At 47.8% G+C, this 18,799-nt stretch overlaps 1 protein-coding gene across 4 annotated transcripts in view; it reads right to left on the bottom strand.

Moving 5' to 3' along the window:
• PECAM1 (platelet and endothelial cell adhesion molecule 1) overlaps window positions 1–18,799 on the bottom strand; it is an 85,514-nt gene that overhangs the window by 20,755 nt on the left and 45,960 nt on the right. For all 4 annotated transcript variants that reach the window (XM_006146787.3, XM_027771172.1, XM_014587176.2 and 1 more), the window contains 7 exons: window positions 17,284–17,559; window positions 14,679–14,966; window positions 13,930–14,037; window positions 12,481–12,508; window positions 11,359–11,426; window positions 8,108–8,161; window positions 5,201–5,263 (listed from right to left, as the gene is read on the bottom strand). In XM_006146787.3, the coding sequence (XP_006146849.1) occupies window positions 5,201–5,263; window positions 8,108–8,161; window positions 11,359–11,426; window positions 12,481–12,508; window positions 13,930–14,037; window positions 14,679–14,966; window positions 17,284–17,559 (885 nt within the window). The remainder of the gene's footprint in view (window positions 1–5,200; window positions 5,264–8,107; window positions 8,162–11,358; window positions 11,427–12,480; window positions 12,509–13,929; window positions 14,038–14,678; window positions 14,967–17,283; window positions 17,560–18,799) is intronic.

The following is an 18,799-nucleotide window of genomic DNA, read 5'->3' as shown; positions in this document are numbered from 1 at the left end:
ATGTGGGGGTGGGGGAGAGTCGTAAGAGCTCCCCAGGGGATTCTAATGAGCCAGGGCTGAGAGCCTCTGGGCTGAACCCTTTCAAAAGCAAGCAAGATGACCCACCCAGGGCCCCAGGACGCGGATCACACTGGGCTCAGGAGGCAGAGCGCCCCTCGGCCACTCGTGTATTTCACATGGATATTGGCCCCCATTCTCCTCTGACAGATTGGGAAAGGGGGCCCAGGCAGAAGAACATGCTTCTTGCCACATGGCCAGTGCCTGTGGGCATTTCTCTCACGGCCAGATGACTGGGCACAACCATGGACTCAGATTGCACCAAGATGTCCTCCATTGGCCATGCTGCAGGGACATCCACCCTTACCCCCGACCCTCTGCAGGCCCTCCACTGCTGGCCCGGCTTTCTCAGCCCCATTCCTCCCACACCCTGGACAGGCTTTGCCCCTGCACGCCTGTGTGTGCACCTCACACACTCCCTCACACACACTCCTTGCAACCCACACGCTCCTTCACACATACACCTCACACCCTTGCACACTCACACATTCCTTCATACCCACATATCCCCACATGTCCACACACTCCCTCACACACCCTCCAGTCTCACACACTCACACCCTCCCTCACACACCCTCACACCCTCCACAGTCTCACACACCCACACCCTCCCTCACACACCCACACCCTCCACAGTCTCACACACACCCTCCCTCACACACCCTCACACCCTCCTTCGATGTCCTTCAGGTGGCTCTAGCTCAGCTCCCCGGCCTCCAGACAGGCCTTGGCATTACCACACAACCCCCAAGGTGCTTCCTGTCTGTAAAATGGAGAACGTGCTGCCAGAGGAAAGGCAGAGCCCACACGCCAGGGAATACCTGGAGGTGGCGGGGTTCGGACCCCTACGGCTGGACATGGGGTGACAAGGACCTGGCAGGAGACATCGTAGTGACTCCCCCAGGGCACTGAGCAAGACCTGGAGCTCAGCAGAGAGGCTGAGATAGCAGGCCCCCACTGCCGGGATGCCTGCTTCGGGAGAGGCCAAGAGGGACAGAGTGATGGCCTCATGACCCTCCATTCTCCAGATTTGGGGGCATGAAGGGGTGCTCTGGGGCCCCCACACCAGCTGGGGGATCCTCCACTCCTTAAGGGACCCTCTGCTCCACGTCAGGCCCGGGAAGGCATTCCTTCAGAACAACCATGGACACACTGCATCCTCTGCACCAGGGCAGAGGAAAAGGCCATGGGACTGGCCCCAGTTCTCTGGAGCCCCAGGCTGTGAGGCCAGCAGGTGTGCAAACAGTGCTAATGCCGTGATTAATTCTGGAAGAGGCTGCGCACGCTCATGGGGGTCACGCCAGTTCATCCCAGCCCAGCCCCTCTAGAGCTGGGGGAAGTGGGAATAAATGGAGGCCTGGGGGCCTGGACACTCTGAACTCCCCTGCCCCCAGCACACAAGGGATGGCAGGAGAACTCTGCGGTCACAGGGGATGGTGTCACCTGCTCTGGACCTGAGTGTCCTCCTGACTCCCTTTCACCTCTCGTAATTCCTATCGGCCTGGGCAGCAGGGCTGGTTGCCACTGCTCGGTTGAGCTGTTGGCGTTAAGCTGCCCCGTGGCTTCCACAGCTACCCCCCCATCGACAGCTCCCCCCCATCTACCCAGCTCATCACCGTCCCCCTCCTCCACTCCGGCAGCCGCTTGCTAATGACTAAACCAGGCCGACGGCTGTTTGTCTTTGCTGTCAGGGATATTTCCGGCTGGCGCTTAATTTTGGCTTCTGTTTTTCCCTGTGTTCGCAGAGAAAGAGGTGGCTTCGACGTCATGGGGTTTTCCCAGCAATTAGCCTCCCAGCAAGCGCACAGCAGACCAGGATTAACGAGTTCCTTCCTGCTCCTCCTCCACACCCAGTGGCCACTTGGCCAGCTGCCAGCCAAGGCTAGAGCTGGACAAGGTCCCATCCCCTCCTCAGCCTGCTGTGGAGGGGGGCAGGCCTTGGAGTGGCCCAGACCAAGTCAAGTTTACTTGCTCCAACCTTGAACTCACAAAGCCCCTTCCTTGCCTGGTAAAGTCATACTCCTCACCCATGGGAGGTGAGGGGCAAGCTCCAGAGACTCCCCCTCGACTGCCAAGGAGGAGCCGGGTCCATGTGACTCAACCTGAATCATCCCGGGGCTCCCCAGTGCCCTCCAAGTGGCTCTCATTCCAGCTCCATCCAGGCCCCTGCAGCCCACAGGGTGCGTTTGTGCCAATCAGGATGAAGTGGCCAGAGGGTGATGGCAACCCTGCGGCTACACAGCTTAACAAGGAAAGCGTGGGCCAGTGTCCCTGCTGCATCCCATTCCAGGACCCTCCATAGCTCCTTTTCCCTTTCATTCCTCACTGTCTTCAAGCAAGAAATAGAAAACCAGCTGTTACTAACATGGACACATTTCCAGAGATGTGGAAAATGGGCATTTCCTCAAGGACAAAACTCTGCTTCCTGCTCCCCTCTTGAGCTTCCTTAGACCCAGGGTCTTTCAGGTGTCGTGCATAGCCCTCCGGGTTGCACCTGCTCGGGCCCAGCTCACAGCTGAGCAAAGGCAGGACCTGGCTCCCTGTGAGGAGCCTCAGAAGTCCAGAGCTGGGACCCAAGGCAGGGATCGCTGCCTGCTTGAGCGCTCAGTGGAGTGTGGAGGCTGAGAATGAAGAAGCGCCCAGTGTTAACTCAAGTGCCCTGTAAGGTTGGAGGCTACATGGTGACGGTGGACTCAGCCCCCTGGGTCAGCCTGAACACACAGTGGGTACCCAGGCTCCTGCAGAGCTGGAGAGCTGGGGAAAGAAGACTGCAGCATGACGAGACTGCGTCACGGTGCTTTCTCTCTCTCTTTCATGCATACGTATGTGCCTCCATCAAAACATTTAAAAATGAAGACGGGGATTTTCCACTCACATTCAAAACCTCTGGGCAGTCCTGGCCTCTCATTGTCATCCCCATTTCCTTCCAAACTGATGTCCCCTTGAAAGGAAGTAAGCTCTCACCCTGGACCAAGCCCCCATTGCACAGTGAAGGAGGGATGCTACGTACCAGGGGCAGGTTGGCCCAGGAAGGCTGGTGGGGAGCCCCCACAGTCCATCCACACTCACTCCTCAGCACCAGATCCTGGGCTGTCTCCTTTTGGGTGTCTCATGGGCATCTCAAACTTAATGCAACAGAACCAGATCTCACCACAAGCTCGTTCCTCCAGCCTCGGACATCACAACCAACCGGGCAGTTGCTTAGTCAAGAAACGAGCAGTGACTGTCTCTCCCCCATGTCAGCTGTTAACGTCTTTATCTGGTGCTGTGATCTGACTCCGAAATACCGTATCTAGACTCCATGCGTGGCCAGCAGCCCGCCCCGCTCCTGTGCCTGCTTGCCTGGTGATAGTCTCTCTGGTTTTATTTTTGATCCCTTTTAATCCATTTCTCATGCCAGCCATGAGGATCATTTTTAAAGAAGGATATTAGAACCTGTTACTTCCCTGCCTAAAGCCTTTGAAAGGCTCCCTGGTCCATTGAGAATAGAGTGCAGAGAAAACCTCAGAGGCCCAGTGTGCCTGGCCCCCTCCCCACCCTCCCCTGCCTTCACTTCCTCCTTCTGTCTTGGTCACTCTGCAGACCCAAAGCTTCCTTTCAGATCTTAAACAAGCTGAGCTCTGGGCCACCTCACACCACCCTTCCCATTTCTGGGTCCTCCTAACCCTTTCTCTTGGTGGGGCTACTTTCTTTGCAACCTTTGTACCCAGTTGAAATGCCAACCCTCAAACAGGCCTCCTTGAATCACAGAAAGGGCTTCACCTACACCTTCTCACTGCACCCCGTTCTCCTCCAGAGCACACGCTGGAACCTGGTGCTGTCTCCTGCTTGGTTCCCGGGTTTCCCGGCTCCCTCTTAGGCTAGACGTCTATGACGGAAGGGCCCCGTGTGCCTTTGTTGCATGTACCTTCCATGGTAGCTGGTCCAAAATGGGCACTCAGCGTGATCTGTTATCTCACCAAGGGGACCACCCCACAATGAAATAGAGAACTGGAGGCCTGCCATGCTCTCCACCTCTCTCAGGCCCTGCCTAGACTTGGAAGAGGGATGCCCATGTAGCTGCATGGATTGGGCAGTACCCAACTCCAGGGGCTATTCTGATGGTAGGCTCTGGAAATGGTGCCCAGTGCAGCACACAACCTAGGGGCTGTAAGGACAGCCTGTCTGGAAAGTTCTGTGCACATACCTGCCGACATGGTGCCAGAACTGTTCTAAGTAAAAGAAGGAGGGAGGAATCCTCCCTGATCACAGAGCAAGAGGTGGCTTGAAAACAGCATCGCCACGTGGCCCTGGCTAGTGATAGATGGACTTAGCTAGGATAGCTGCCCTGGGCCTGCCTGGCTGAAGGGACCGCCTGGCCTTGGTCTCAGCAGTTTTTTTTAGGGAGTGGATATTTCCTAGGAAATGGTCCTAGGAGCTGCCCGGCAGAGCTGGGAGCCTCAGATGGCAGTTTCCCTGGGGCGTGCAGGAGCTCTGGAGAGCTCTGGTGGAGGAAGGGTAGGGTAGGCACGTCTTCACGGTGCCGAAGCAGCTGAGAGGGATGGTCTAGCATTGCTGCACATTGGTCCATCCTGCTTCTGTCTCCCCAGGCCAGAACCAGAGGAAGGGACGTCCTGGCCATCCTGCCCTTGAGATGCAGCACACGAAAGCAAGACCCGAGGCACGGGACCAACACCACTGCACACTCTGAAAGGGAGTCTGTGCTCCCGAGCACCTTTACCCTGGGGTCCTCAATAGCAATGCCTCGACAGCTCGGACTGTGCATGTGATCTACACACATTCCGTCTACACAGGCAACTTTAGGAACACACCAGGTGTGGGCAAGAGGGGTACCTCTGGAAGAAAACCTAAACAACCAGGACTCCAAGGGGCTGCCCTGGAAGTTTCTTTCACAGAAACAAAATTGCTCAACCTGTAGTGACTGCTTGGCACTTAGTAAATGCTCAATAAACAATGCTACCTATTATTTGTAGCGTCATAACTAATGAGAATCAAACTTTGGCAGGCCGAAGCCTAGAACAGGGCCTTGGCTGGCCAGCTCCCTTTTGAGTGACTGAAGGTGCCTCAGCTTTCCTCACTGGGCACGACGCCCCTCCCAAAGCCAAGAGCAAGCATGGGGATCACTGGGGTGAGCGGCACTTACCTCTGTGAGGCTCGGCTGGGGTCACCTCCACTTCCGTGTACTCCACGTCCGAGGTCAGCGGCTCTGCTCAAAGGGACCACAGCATCGTGCATTTAGATGGGCTCTCCTCGGGCACCTCAGACTGCATTAGAGATTTTTTCTTTTCCCTTTTTTTAAAAAATTATTCATGCTAATTTTGTGTTTATTATTATTATTTTAATTGGCTATAAGGCATATGCACTCACCAGAGAGAGACAGAGCGAAAGAGGGAAAGTGAGAAAGCAAGACACCAGGTCCGGGGCTCACACTGCGATAGGCCATGTGGGTATCTAGTACCTTAACCACCATGTGAAGCGCTGGTCCCACAACTATTAAAACATTCCTTATTAGGGGGCCAGTGAGAAAGGGGCTTCCCTCCATTCTACGTGGACAAAGGCTCAGGGTACAGAGGCAGGATGGGCTCTGCTCTGGCCCGGGAGGCAGAGGCAGGACTTAGGCCCAGGGATCTCCTCTCTGATTCATTTCTTGGGCATGAAAGGACGCTCCTGCCTAGGTAGGTCTTCATTTCTATAGTGGAAGGTTTTGTACCAACCGGCCAATAGATTGCAGAAAACAGCCCAGGGTCAGCCCAGCAGTTCCGTCTGTCCGTCTCACTGAAAATGCAGGGAGCCTTCTGTACTCCTGCAGGCATACCCAGCTACCTCAATGAGCAAACGGAGCTCAGGAAACGGGGAATGAGAGCCACTAGCCTAAAAATACTTGGAGAATGTGAGGCACGGCAGTTACTGGACTCACTCAGGGTGCTATGGTGAACGCCTGAAGAAATGTGTCTTCAGCTTGGGGCTGACAGGTGGTGTGGTGGTTAGGGTAATGGACTCTCACATGGTCGACCGTGGTTTGAGTCGCGGACCGGTGGCTAGCTTTCTCATTTTCTCTCTCTATCTCTCTGTCTCTCTTTGGCCAAAATAAAAAATAATAATAACAGATAAAATGTAATAAATAAAACAATTCCTTTAAAAAAGGAATTTGATTTCAACTCAAAATAATTTGGTTAAGGTTTTTACTGTGGGACTCACACACTCACCAGAGAGAGACAGCAACAGTGAGAGGGAAAGTGTGGGATCACCCACCGGGGGATGAGCCAAAGCACAATCTCTTCTCCATTTTTCTCCTGGGATTTTGGGCACGCACGCGTGCCTGGCGTGAGTTCCCAGCCACCGGGTCTGGGACTCAAACTTCAGCTGACCATGCGAGAATCCAGGTCTTAGCCACCACACCACCTGCTGGCCCCGACTCAAAATAATATTATTGTTCTGTTTTTCAGCCCCAAAGAAGAAGGGGTTCTCATTAACTTCTAAAAACACAGTGATTCTGCAGTCAGGGATATTTTATACAGGGACCAGAAAATGGCATAATGGTTATGTTGCTGGACTCCCACGAAGTCAACTACAGTTTGAGTCCAAGACCTGGAGGCTTAAAACTCACACTGGGTGCATGTGCATGCATACCCAAGATACTGAGAGGAGAGTGGAAGAGAAGGGATTGTGGCTTGGCCATCGCCCCTGGATGGTTGATCTCTCACTTTCTGTCTCTGGCAAGTGTACACACCCATATAGCAAAAATCTCTCTGTGAAAAAGGGGATATTTTATAGAAAGGGGTCTCTACTCCCTTTATTTCTCTAGGAACTTTAGCTCCCAGGTTAGTTTCCCAGAGCAAAAAGAAGTTCTGGAAAATAATTTAGTTGAATCCCTCCTAGCTTTAGGCAGAAGCAAGCAATCTATTGTCTTTTAATTGTCTTTAAAAATCACCACCTGGGGAGACCAGCAGTTGGCATAATGGCTATGTTGCTGGACTCCCATGTAATCAGCTGCAGATTAAATCCCAAACCTGATGGCTTAAACTCACACTGGGTGTGTGTGCGTGCATGCCCAAGATCCTGAAAGGAGAATGGAGGAGAAGGGATTGCAGCGTGGCCATCCCCCCTGTGTGTGGGGGGTGATTTCTCACTTTATGTCTCTCAGCCTTTCTCTGTCTTTCTGGCACACACTCTATAGCAAAAATTTCTATTAAAACAAACAAACAAACAAACAAACAAACCTCTCCACCTAGGGCCAGCCAAACAACATGATGACCAATGTGGCTGGATCCCACATGGCCAACTATGTGGTTCGAGTCCAGACCTGGTGGCTTGAAAAACACACAGGTGCACATGTGCCCAAAATCCTGAGAGGAGAGTGGAGGAGAAGGGACTGCGGTGTGGTCATCCCTCCTGGGAGGTACTCTCTCACTTTCCCTCTCTTTCTCTCTGTCTGCCTCTGCAGTGAGCATATGTGCCCCATAGCAAATTAGAAAAAGAGAAAAGGAAAGGAAAAATCTCCACCTGGCCCAGCCACAGTGGTACATGCAGCCAATACACTATGCTCTACAGGCTGCAACCACATGGGAGGCTCAGGTTCTAGTCCCAGGTCAACCTAAAGTTCAAGCTAAAGGCCAGAAGTGGTGGTGTGCACCTATCCCAACAACTCTGGAGGCTGAGGTAGGAGGATTATGAACTTGAGGCTGACCCAGATAACAGAGCAAGACCATGACCTCAAAGAGTTGGGTATGAAGGTGAGTACCTGTAGTGCCAGCTGGCAGGGGATCCTAACAATGAGACCCTGTCTAGAAAAAAACCTCAAAAGGGAGGAGAAACCCTACCACTGTGCTGGGTAGCTCATTCTGAATCAGGAAGTTGCTTTTTAGGTATAACCCAATAGATTTAAGGACACTCAATAGCATCTTTGGAGAAAGCAATTAGCCAACTTCTTTTATATATCTATTTCAGGGTCATTAAGAGAGAGGTGGGAAAGTATCCACTGATCTTAACAGTTTTCAGTTTATTTTCCTATGAGTCATTTTTTAATATAAACATTTAACTAAGTAATTACCTTTATTTTCGTTTGTTGGTTTCATAGCATGGTTTCCAACATCATCATTGTAACCTAGTTGAAAAATAAGTTAGGATGAGTGACAATAAAAATTCTAGTTTTCTATGTGTTTTTTAAAAATTCAGTGCCACTAACAAAGGAAGTACAATGTCTTCAGAGTAGGTGACAACCCCCTGTCTTTGGGTTCTGGATTCACTACTGGGTCTCCCTTTGGGATCCATCTGACCCTCGGTGTGGTCTCTTTCTGTTGATGTATTATTCAGAACTCAGAATTGCTAAATGTGAGCAGATTTATTAGAATTTGAACTTGCTCTGGAAAGGACCAGGTAGTAACTGCCAACATGAAGGATGCTGGCTAACTTTCTCCAGCTGGAGAACTGGACTGATGAGAACATGGGTTAAAGAAATAGCAGTGTTGGGGTCAGCAGTTGGCATAATGGCTATGTTGCTGGACTCCTATGTAGTGGACTGTGGTTCAAGTCCCAGACCTGGTGGCTTAAACTCACACCGGGCGGGTGTGCGTGCATGCCCAAGATCCCGAGAAGAGAATGGAGGAGAAGGGATTGTGGTGTGGCCATGCTCTCTTGGGGGGGAGTTAATTTCTCTCTTTCTGTCTCTCTGTCTCTCTCTGTCTTTCTTGTGAGTGCATGTGCCCTATAGCAAAAACTTCTCAAAAAAAGAAAAAGAAACACTAGTGTCTCTAGGCTATCACTTTGTGGGCACAGACCAATAAAAATTATTGGTTTTATCAAGTCATTATTTATAAAAAATGCTTTATAAAAATGTTAGAGATCAGCTGCGGTAATGCAGCATTAATGAACTGCTCTGCAGTGCCAAAGCCACATGGGAAGGCCCCAGGCTCTAATGTCCCAAGGTCTCCCTGTACATGCTGGGCAGGAATGTGCCATGATCTTGGCTGGCTGAGGCTGGGGGTGGATCACGGTGTGAAGACCCTGCCAGGAGGTGCTCTCTCACTCTTTCTCTTCTCATTTTATGGAAGCATGGTTTCCGAGACTTGAACCACAGTCAACTACATGGGAGTCCAGCAACATAGCCATCTATTTATCTCATGGAAGAGATAAATAAACATGGGGGACCAGTAGGTGTCGTGGTGGTTAAGGCTCTGGACACTCCCACATGGCTGACCATGGTTCAAATTCCAGACCTGGTGGCTTGCTTTCTCACTTTCTCCCTCTCTCTCTGTATCTCTCTCTGGTCAAATTAAAATAAATGAGTGAATAAATTTAAAAATTAAATAAATAATTATTTTTTCAAAAAATGGTATAAATACCATTCCTGAAAAATACCTTGTTTTCTATCATGTATTTGTGCTAATTACTATGTTATTAAAATGTGTTTATAAACTGAAATAATCTATGCAGAGAGAATAGATGAAATGATTAGAGTATTTCTCACATTTTAAGTTTTGGAGAAAATCCTACTTTAATATAAATATATATCAACACTGGGACCAGCAGATGGCATAAAGGTTGCATCCCTGGACTCCCACATGGTGAAACTGCAGTCTGAGTCCTGGACCCAGTGGCTTAAAACCCACACCGGGCGTGAGTGTGTGCACATGCCCAAGATCCCAAAAGGAGAACAGAGGAGAATGGATTCATCATGGCCATAACCCTAGGGAGTGATTTCTCGCTTTCTGTCTCTCTGTCCGGTGAGCACATGCACCCTATAGCAAAAATCTGTCATAAATAAATAAATAAATAACACTTAATTTAAAGCATTGCTGTACTTACAAATAGTATTAATCCCTCCATACCAAGAAGGTATTGTTTTTTCCACAGCCATGGGTTACTTTTTGCTAAATAGTCACTACATTTTTCTGAGTATAATTTCTTGTTTTATTGTTATGGTTTGTTTACTTTGGAATATCATTTCTTCAACTATATATTTGTTCTTTTCTTTTTATTGGCACATTGCTTTTTTGGTCTTTTGTTTGCTATAGGGTGTGTGTACTCACAGGAGGAGACAAAGAAAAAGTAAGAAATCACCCCCCGGGGATGGATAGCCATGCCGCGATTTACTCCTTTATTCTCCTCATGATTTGGGGCATGCACACACACTCCCCCGGTGTGTTTTTCAAGCCACTGGGTCCAGAACTGGAACCAGTCAGCCGCATGGGATCCAGCCACCTTCCCACCATGCCATGGGCTGATCCCGAAGACAGAACTTTTTGTGGGATACAATTATAGCCCCCTCTGGGAAGACATTAGAATCTCTGCTAAAATGCTGGAGTAGTGGGAACCAGCAGTTAGCGTAATGGCTATGGCGCTGGACTCCCACGTAGTCGACCGTGGTTCGCGTCCCGGACCCGGTGGCTTAAAACTCACGCCGGGCGCATGTGCGTGCGTGCGTGCCCAAGATCCCGAGAGGAGAATGGAGGAGAAGGGATTGCGGCATGACCATCCCCCCTGGGGGGTGATTTCTCGCTTTCTGTCTCTATGTCTCTCTCTGTCTGTCTGGCGAGCGCACGCGCCCTGTAGCGAAAATCTCTCAAAAAAAAAAAAAATGCTGGAGTAGTTTCCTCATAAATCTAATGGGACCATAAGAACTCCTGGGCCGGCTCCATGGCTGGATGGCTGAGGCAGTGAGATCGCACAGGGCCAACAGCAAGGTTTGGTTTGAGTCCTGACCGGGTTGGGTTGAACAAGACACACTAGGTACGTGTGTGCTCATGCCCCAAATCCCAGCAGGGTGGAGAAAGGGAGAAAGGATAATGGTGTGGCCATGCCCCATTAGGGGGTGTTATCTCCTATTCTTCACTGGAACACGCGTTTACGTCTCCACTAAGAAGACATCTTTAAACTGGTTTTCTTACGAAAAATGTGAAGTCACATTTTTGTTCTACTACCATTATTCGCATTCCCTCTGAGAGGTTTTACTAATGTCTTCATTTGAAATCTGCTCTCTGTCTCGTAAGTGGAGAGTGACTATGCTTGGGTAATACTCAGTCTCTGAAGCTACTGAGGCATGATTATTCTCCATCTTTTATTCCACAGGAAGTTGATAAGGTGATGAAATCAGAACAAAAATGTCCTGCCTTTCCTTTGAAGGTTTTGTTTTCTTAGCCCACCATTCAGGGGCCAACAAGATGAAGCACCCCTGTTTGAAGTCAGGGTTTCCCTTCCACCTTTCAGCCCCTGCTTACAAATTCTACTTCTAAGAGGGCTAAGGAAATATATGCAGACTCTACGGGAAAAACTCTTAGCCATAGAAGGAAATCGTGACTTTACCGTAATGACTGTTAACTTCGGTGTTGGGATCTGACATCTCATTGGAGTTCAGGAGTGGTGCTGCTGTCCTTAAAATAAAATTTAAAAAGAAACGTATAATGTGTGTCTATGTACATGTGTCTACACACACAGGGGACCTCAGAAAGTTCATGGCAAATGCATATGAAAAAACTGCAAAAATTTCGAACGCTTTCGTACCAAAATAAACTTGGACTTTAATTCCATTTTCCATGAACATTTTGAAACAAAAAATTATATATATAAAACACTTAAAAAAAAAAAAAAAAACCCTATCTCCAAACCAACAAAATAATCAAAGGAAGATCTCAAGAAAACCAGGAAGGATTTTCTAAGGTGAGGAAAATTTTACTCTCTCATTTGGAAAATTAACATAGTTTCCACCTCCAGAATTATTTGATAAAACTTTTTGCTGTTAAAATATGTGTCAGGGGGGACCAGCAGGTGGCATGGTGGTTAAGGCGCTGGATACTCCCACATGGCTGACCATGGTTCGAGTTCTGGACCTGGTGGCTTGCTTTCTCACTTTCCCTCTTTCTCTCTCTCTCTCTGTCAAATTAAACATAAATGAATGAATAAATAAAATCTAAAAAAATAAATGTCAGGACCAAAAGGCACAGAGATACTAGGAAGCCTTTACTGGAACACTCCCAGCTCCCTGAATTTCACGCCCTGGGTTACTGTTGGTCCCAGGAACAAGCAATCGTTTCCATACATTTTAATCCTGGATTTCAAGAACAGTAAAGGTAGTAAAACCAATTTTTTAGGCCAGCTCTATTTTGCCAAGTAAGTAAAAATCTAAAGTTTTACCTACTAGTATAATTTTATAAGGAAAGGGGAATTTCACAGGTAATAGTCTAGGAAGGGCATGATCGCAGAATAAAGGCCATTCCTTCCCAGGAAAGGGACCGTCGGCAACCTCCTATGGAGACACACACACACACACACATACACACACACACACACACACACACCTCACAGCTAAGGCCCTTATTTTTCTGAGTTTGCCAAGTACCTCTGGAAACCACCCAATGACCAGACTCTCCGTACAGAAAAGTCCATCTATTCCCACAAGCAGCTGCCCCCTCTTCTAAGTGCACTGACCTGGACATCTCCACCGGCATCTGCTTGGCTTTAAAAGAAAGAGAAAAACCCAATTAATACAAGGCACCCACATCCATCCCAGGTAGGAACAGTCGTCTCAACCACACTGACATTTCTGAAGATTGAGTACTCATAAAAAGAGAGAAAAGAAAATCAAATATATTCATGCTTTAAAAAGAACAGGGGAGGGAGGAGAGAGGGAGGGAGGAACACAGGAAGGGAGGAGAGAAAGAAAGGGCATTTTCTCCACTGATAGAAAGACATGTCGCATTATTTCCCTGGAATAGGACATTTTGACTTTATTTATTTATTTATTTATTTTGGAGAGGCTTTAGCTATAGGGCACGTGCACTCGCCAGAAAGACAGAGAGATAGAAAGCGAGAAATCACCCTCCAGGAGGGATGGTCATGCCGCAATCCCTTCTCCTCCATTCTCCTCTCGGGATCTTGGGCACGCTCGCACACGGGCCTGGCCACCAGGTCTGGGACTCAAACTGTGGTCCGCTACATGGGAGTCCAGCAACATAGCCATTATGCTAACTGCTGGCCCCCATTTTGACTATTTTAACCAGAAGCAATTTTTGATAGTGGCAAGTGATGAACGTGAAGACAGTGGTACAGAAGCCAAATTTAACAGGTAAGTGGGAAGCCATCCCTTTGATTCAGGACAACTCCAAAGAGTAAAGCTTAAATCAACCCAAATGCTTTTAATCCAAGTCAGCCTGACCCCAATACCGGGGCAGCCTTGGGAAGGGGCTCATACTGGAGCCTATCTCCCCAGAGGAGTTGCAGCTTTCTCACTTGAGAAAAAGCCCGGGACTTTTCCTCATTCCATCTGCTCCAGCAGCAGCTCCCAAAGTCTGAAAGAACCCACCTTATCCCACAACAACACTTCCAGAATTTATTGTGCTGTGCCCATTTCCTAGAGTCTGTACTAGCAGACTCTGATCCCTGAGTGTCAGCGGGTGGTTCTGGCTTGCTATCCCTGCTGGACTAAGTCCAAGCACAGGGCGAAATCATGGCAGAATGGACGGTCAATTGGGAGACATTCATTGTGTGTGTGCGCGCACGCATGTATGCACACACATGTCTATGACACTCACACCCCACTTTATCAATGACAGGACCAGGTATTGCCAAATCTATAGGAACAGCTTCTGACCACATGAAGATGCGACTTCCCCCCAGATTCATCTTTTCTGGCTTGCCCAACTAGGAGAGCAATTGCTTTGGTCACTGCCTAGCTAAATCCAGGAACTGCAAAAGCTCCACACCCACAAAAGCCAAAACCTTTGGTTATGAAGGTATTTCCCCAAAGAGAAAAAACAGTTACATCTCCTTAGTTCCCACTGGGCAGAGTGCCAGCCCCACAAACTGAAGCACCACATATCCATGGTCAGTTTCCTGGCAAACACAGATGTCAGGATGGAAGAAAAGTATTGTGCTCACCCTTGGCTTTCCTCAGAAAATAGCATTTGGCCCCAACTATCAAGGCGGCTATTATCACTCCGATGACAACTACTGCAATGAGTCCTTTCTTCCATGGGGCAAGAAAGACTAGAAAGAAAAAGAAAAAGAAAAATGAAAGAAATATATAGGCCAGTTCTTTGCCAGCAAGAAATATCAGGCTCAAACAACAAACGCAGTTGATTTTTATAGGCTTTATAACCGGCATCTTGCCTTAGCATCTGTCAACTTCCCCAGGACTCTGCATCACTGCCAGGGAAGAAATGGTTGTTTCTGTGGTCAGCGATGGAGGAAATCTTCATCTTTGCTGGAGAAGACTTCTTTCTGGGTGTGTCTGTTCATCCTTCCTTCTTCTTGATGAAACTACACTCCTCCTACATAAGTGGGCTCCCCTACTCATGTCCCTTCTGCATTACCCAATTCTCTTGGCCATAGATAGTCTCTGGATGAATGTTTGACTCGAGATGAGTTAATGGGTGTCTCTCTGCCAACAACTGGAATTTGGGACCATGTGAAAAATCTCCAACTCCTTAGCCTAATAAATTCCTTTTTTAACTTAAGTTCTTTTAGTGGGTTTCTGTCACTTGCAACCAGAGAACCTAGAAGACACTGATCTCTTAATCCTCCATGATGCGAGCAACCTCCTGCCCACCCCCTCTTACAAGTGGCAGGTTTTCTGGCTTCACACCTTGGAGTCCACATGACACCTTGCAGCTGAGATGCCAACTCACCTCTGACTGTCAGTACGTTGCTCTGGGGGAAATGCTTGGCCCTGTTGGCTCTGTTGAAGGCTATGCAGTAATACTGTCCCTCCTGCTCCTTACTCGCTTGTGTCTTGCTCCAAAATACCTCGGTGTCATTCACAGTGGTTTGGTAGAAGTGTTTGTTCTCCTTTTCTCTGTAAAACCTGTAGGTGATTGGACCAGACCCTTCATTCACAGAGCATCGCAGTGTGATGTCCTCGCCGGACTCCACCATATTATTCAACAGGATAGAAAGTGTGACTTCATCCACCGGAGCTGAAAAGCATAAGAACCAGCCCTGAGCCAAGGAGGGGGAAGAGAAGAAAAATGGAGCAGCCGTTGCTCCTGGCCAGCCACCCTCCCAAGTCAGGCTCAGATTTGAGTTGCACTCTCCTTCAGGTCATCGATCTTATCCCAGTTTCTTCATGAACGGGACCTTGATGAACCCTGAGGGTAACCACAGATGCCTCTTTGTCCTCACTAAATTATACATGAGACCCTAGGGGTGTCTCCCTTCACTTGCCACTCAAAGATTACTGATTACTTTGCTTGACTGGAGATTAACTACATGGTCTGTTGGGGTCTACTCTGTGCTAGTATGCATGTGTGTGTGTGTGTGTGTGATGTCTCTCCTGCTTAACAAAGATGTACAGCACTTCCAATCTCTCAAAGAGATTGCTATGGCGAGACCACACAGCTGCTGGTCAGAAGAAGCTGAGCACCAGGCTTGGGGAGGTGGTGGTCTCACACAAGGACGGACTCCCAGAGGATAGCAAACTGGCCTCTGGAGTCAGACTGCAGGCTTGAATCACATCTACCATTCACCAGCCATTGGTGCTGAGCTTTGGTTATCCTCCCAGCTACCACTCACCAGCCATTGGTGCTGAGCTTTGGTTATCTCATTACCAAACAAGCATCCTACCACTCAGTCTTACATGGCTTTGGATTAGCTGGAATAACTGAATATACCACTTCACACAGGGTTGGACATGTGGACAGAGTTCAGTAAATGTTAATTACTGGTATTGGTCCGATTTAATCCAACAGTTTCCGATGTGCTTTGACATTAGTCTTTTGGTGTAGTCTGAGGTCTCCACTCCTCACTGATATAGCCACCAGCTTAGTCTTCCCAACAATTCATTCTCATCAAGTCCTTCTTCCCTCTTCTGACTCTTCATTGCACACAGGACAATTCCCAACTCCTAAAACATGTTTGATGCCCCTCACAGTTGGGCTCAGTCACTTTTTGAGTTTATCTCCAGTAGCTTTCCATTCCCAACCTTTGTATCCAGCCATTGGATTTGCCCACCGAGACTCCAGTTCATGTGGTGGCCAGAGATGGTAGACCATCTTAGGCTGTCTCTCCCACCCACTACCATGCCCTAACTCCTCACTCGGCTCTTTTGTGAAATGTTCCCACTCAAGATAGATAATGTATCCCATGCCTTGAATTATAATCATCATCATTGTAAGGATATAGTCCATGTGACCATTAATTCACTTACCCCCTGACATTTTTGCCTATGCTTACTTGTACCATTATTTAGGTACTTCTCCCTGAATGAGTCAGGAGATTGTTTTCTACTGTACCATTGAAAACAATTTTGGGTGCCCTGTAGCATTAAATGTCTATTTTATGTTGATGTGAACATGAACAGCATGGCAACTCTTAGACTACACAGTAATAGAAGCAGAACTCTCAATCCTGCTGGATCTCTGTCCTGTGGACAACTCATGCCCAAAGCAGCATATGTGGATAAGCATTTCTTAAACAAAAATGGGACCAGACGGTGATGCAACCGGACCCACAGGAGAAGGTCCCAGGTTCCCATCCCCGGGCTTCTCTGAAACCCTCTCAGGGATGACTGTCTCTCTGTTTCTTACTTTCTGTCTCACAGAGGAAATAATAATGAATAAACTTAAACATTTTAAAAAGGCAGAAGGAGGACGGGGATGAAGAGGAGGAAACCTTTTAAGCCTCTTGGAAGATACAGGGTATCTATAACCAAGAGACACGAGGAATAGCACTCCTAAGGAAGACCGCCTTCTGAGAGGCACGAGATGAAGAGTTAAGGAAAAATATCCACCCTCAAGACAATAGTGTACTTTTCTTGACTGTGAGAATCCCAGGCGAACATTAGCAGTTCCCACAAAACCACAGCCTTTAGCTCTGGGTTGCTGTATGTTCTCCACATGACAGAGCTGCCCCACCGAGGCTCGGCTGGACAGAAAAGCTCTGGGCTTCAGTCCTCAGAGATGGCTCTCAGATTGTCTGAAAAGGGGCAGGTGCTAGGGGAATCCAAAAGCACTTCAGTACTTCCTGGACTCAGGATATTTTTTCTCTAACATCATCTTAACAGTTCCTTTGGACATTTCTGGAAAGAGATTACATTAGCCATATGAATAGCCCCCAAATGCTTTCTAGCCCCAGTTACAACACTTTGGTCCTGCTTTGATGAGTATGTGGCTTGGCATTGCACAAGTGCCACCCACTTCTCACGGTCCCTATGATCTCTAGGCAATCCTGAATTTTCAAAAATGTTTACTAACGCCCCAATTCCACATAACTTCTTCTCATAGCGCTACAACTTACCTATCACCTTGACCCTCAGAACGTTGCTGAACATTTCAATATGGGAGTGGCAATTATCTGCGATGCACTGGTATTCCGTGTCTTTGGTTGGGTTATCTTTGAATACTACAGGATCATTTGAGTTCGTTGTACGACTCTCCAAAATGTTGTTTACTTTTAAAAGGTGATAAGAAATAGGCGAAGTTCCATTTATTGATTGGCAACTGATTTCGATGGTCTGTCCTTTTATGATCTCAGACTTGGCGTCGTGAGAAATCTTGGGTGTGGAGAGCATTTCTGGAACAACAGACGGAGAAACAACGCATTGGGTCATGATGTCTCATGACTTTTCTGACGACCCAATAAATGATATTGAAAGCAGAAGGAAAGAATCCAGCCAAAAGATTCCTTCTCTAAAGTGTAGACTTTGCTATCTCTGTCACACCCATAATTTCAAATGCCTGCCCATCTTATCTACCTTAAAGGGACTCCTGTTAGGCTGACAGCCTGTGTGTGTTCGTGTATGTATGTGTGCAAGCATTCAGGCGTAAGGGAGAGAGAAGTGCTATGAGCAAATTAAACAATAACACATTTTAAAAAACGACAACCTTATAAATGCATTTATCTGTTAATATAGTATATAGCACATGCACACATACATATACTTTCTTTGTGTTGAACCAAAACACAGAAAAGCATAAGGAAAGGGTCTTGGTATAAACACACCCCACTGGGAAGTGCTTTCTCTTTCTCTCTTTGGTGCTCATGTGCCCTCTGATAATTAAAACAATAACAACAACAACTCACAAGGGAAGTATAACAAGTATCTAAAGAAAATAAGTCTTTAAAAAAGTTCTTCTCAGTACCTTAGCCTCCTCAATAATAAATTGCATGTCTCAAGAGATAAGAATTCTATTTAGTCATTATTTAGACATTAGCTTATTTATAAACCTTAACAAAATAAAATTACCTCCTCCCAAGAACAACAACAAATTAAAATGTAATATCCCATATCTGTCTCTTGCATTATTTCCTGAGGTTTTTTTAAGGTGCCGGAGAGTGCATGCACTTGCTAGAAAGGAGGTGGGGAGAAGGAAGAAAGTATCCCCCCAATGGAGCGTAGTCATATTGCAAACCCTTCTTCATTTCTCCGTCATGTCAGGATTTGGGGTACACATGCCTGGCGTGTTTCTCATACACCAGGGCCAGGATTTGAATCATAGTTGTCTATGTGGGATCCAGCTTCCCTTAACCACTAGACCACAGGGCTGGCCTCATTCTTTCCTTTGAGTTAGATGGTTAGACCATTGGCAATAGGCTTAAATCTTGGTTCAGTCAAGACTAAAATCTCAGGTGGATTTTAGCCACAGTTTAAGCTGAAGGACTGTGACTGAATAATAGTGACAGTGACAGTTCAAATGGGTTCCACATTCACTTAAAACTTCACTACTGAGGGGGACCAGGAGATGGCGTAATGGCTATGTCGCTGGACTTCCATGTAATCGACCGCAGTTCGAGTCCCAGACCTGGCGGCTTA

This window comes from Tupaia chinensis, unplaced genomic scaffold (genome assembly GCF_000334495.1).
Source record: "Tupaia chinensis unplaced genomic scaffold, TupChi_1.0 Scaffold000187_1, whole genome shotgun sequence".
NCBI classification, from domain to species: Eukaryota; Metazoa; Chordata; class Mammalia; order Scandentia; family Tupaiidae; genus Tupaia; species Tupaia belangeri.
This window is presented reverse-complemented; position numbering and strand designations above follow the sequence as displayed.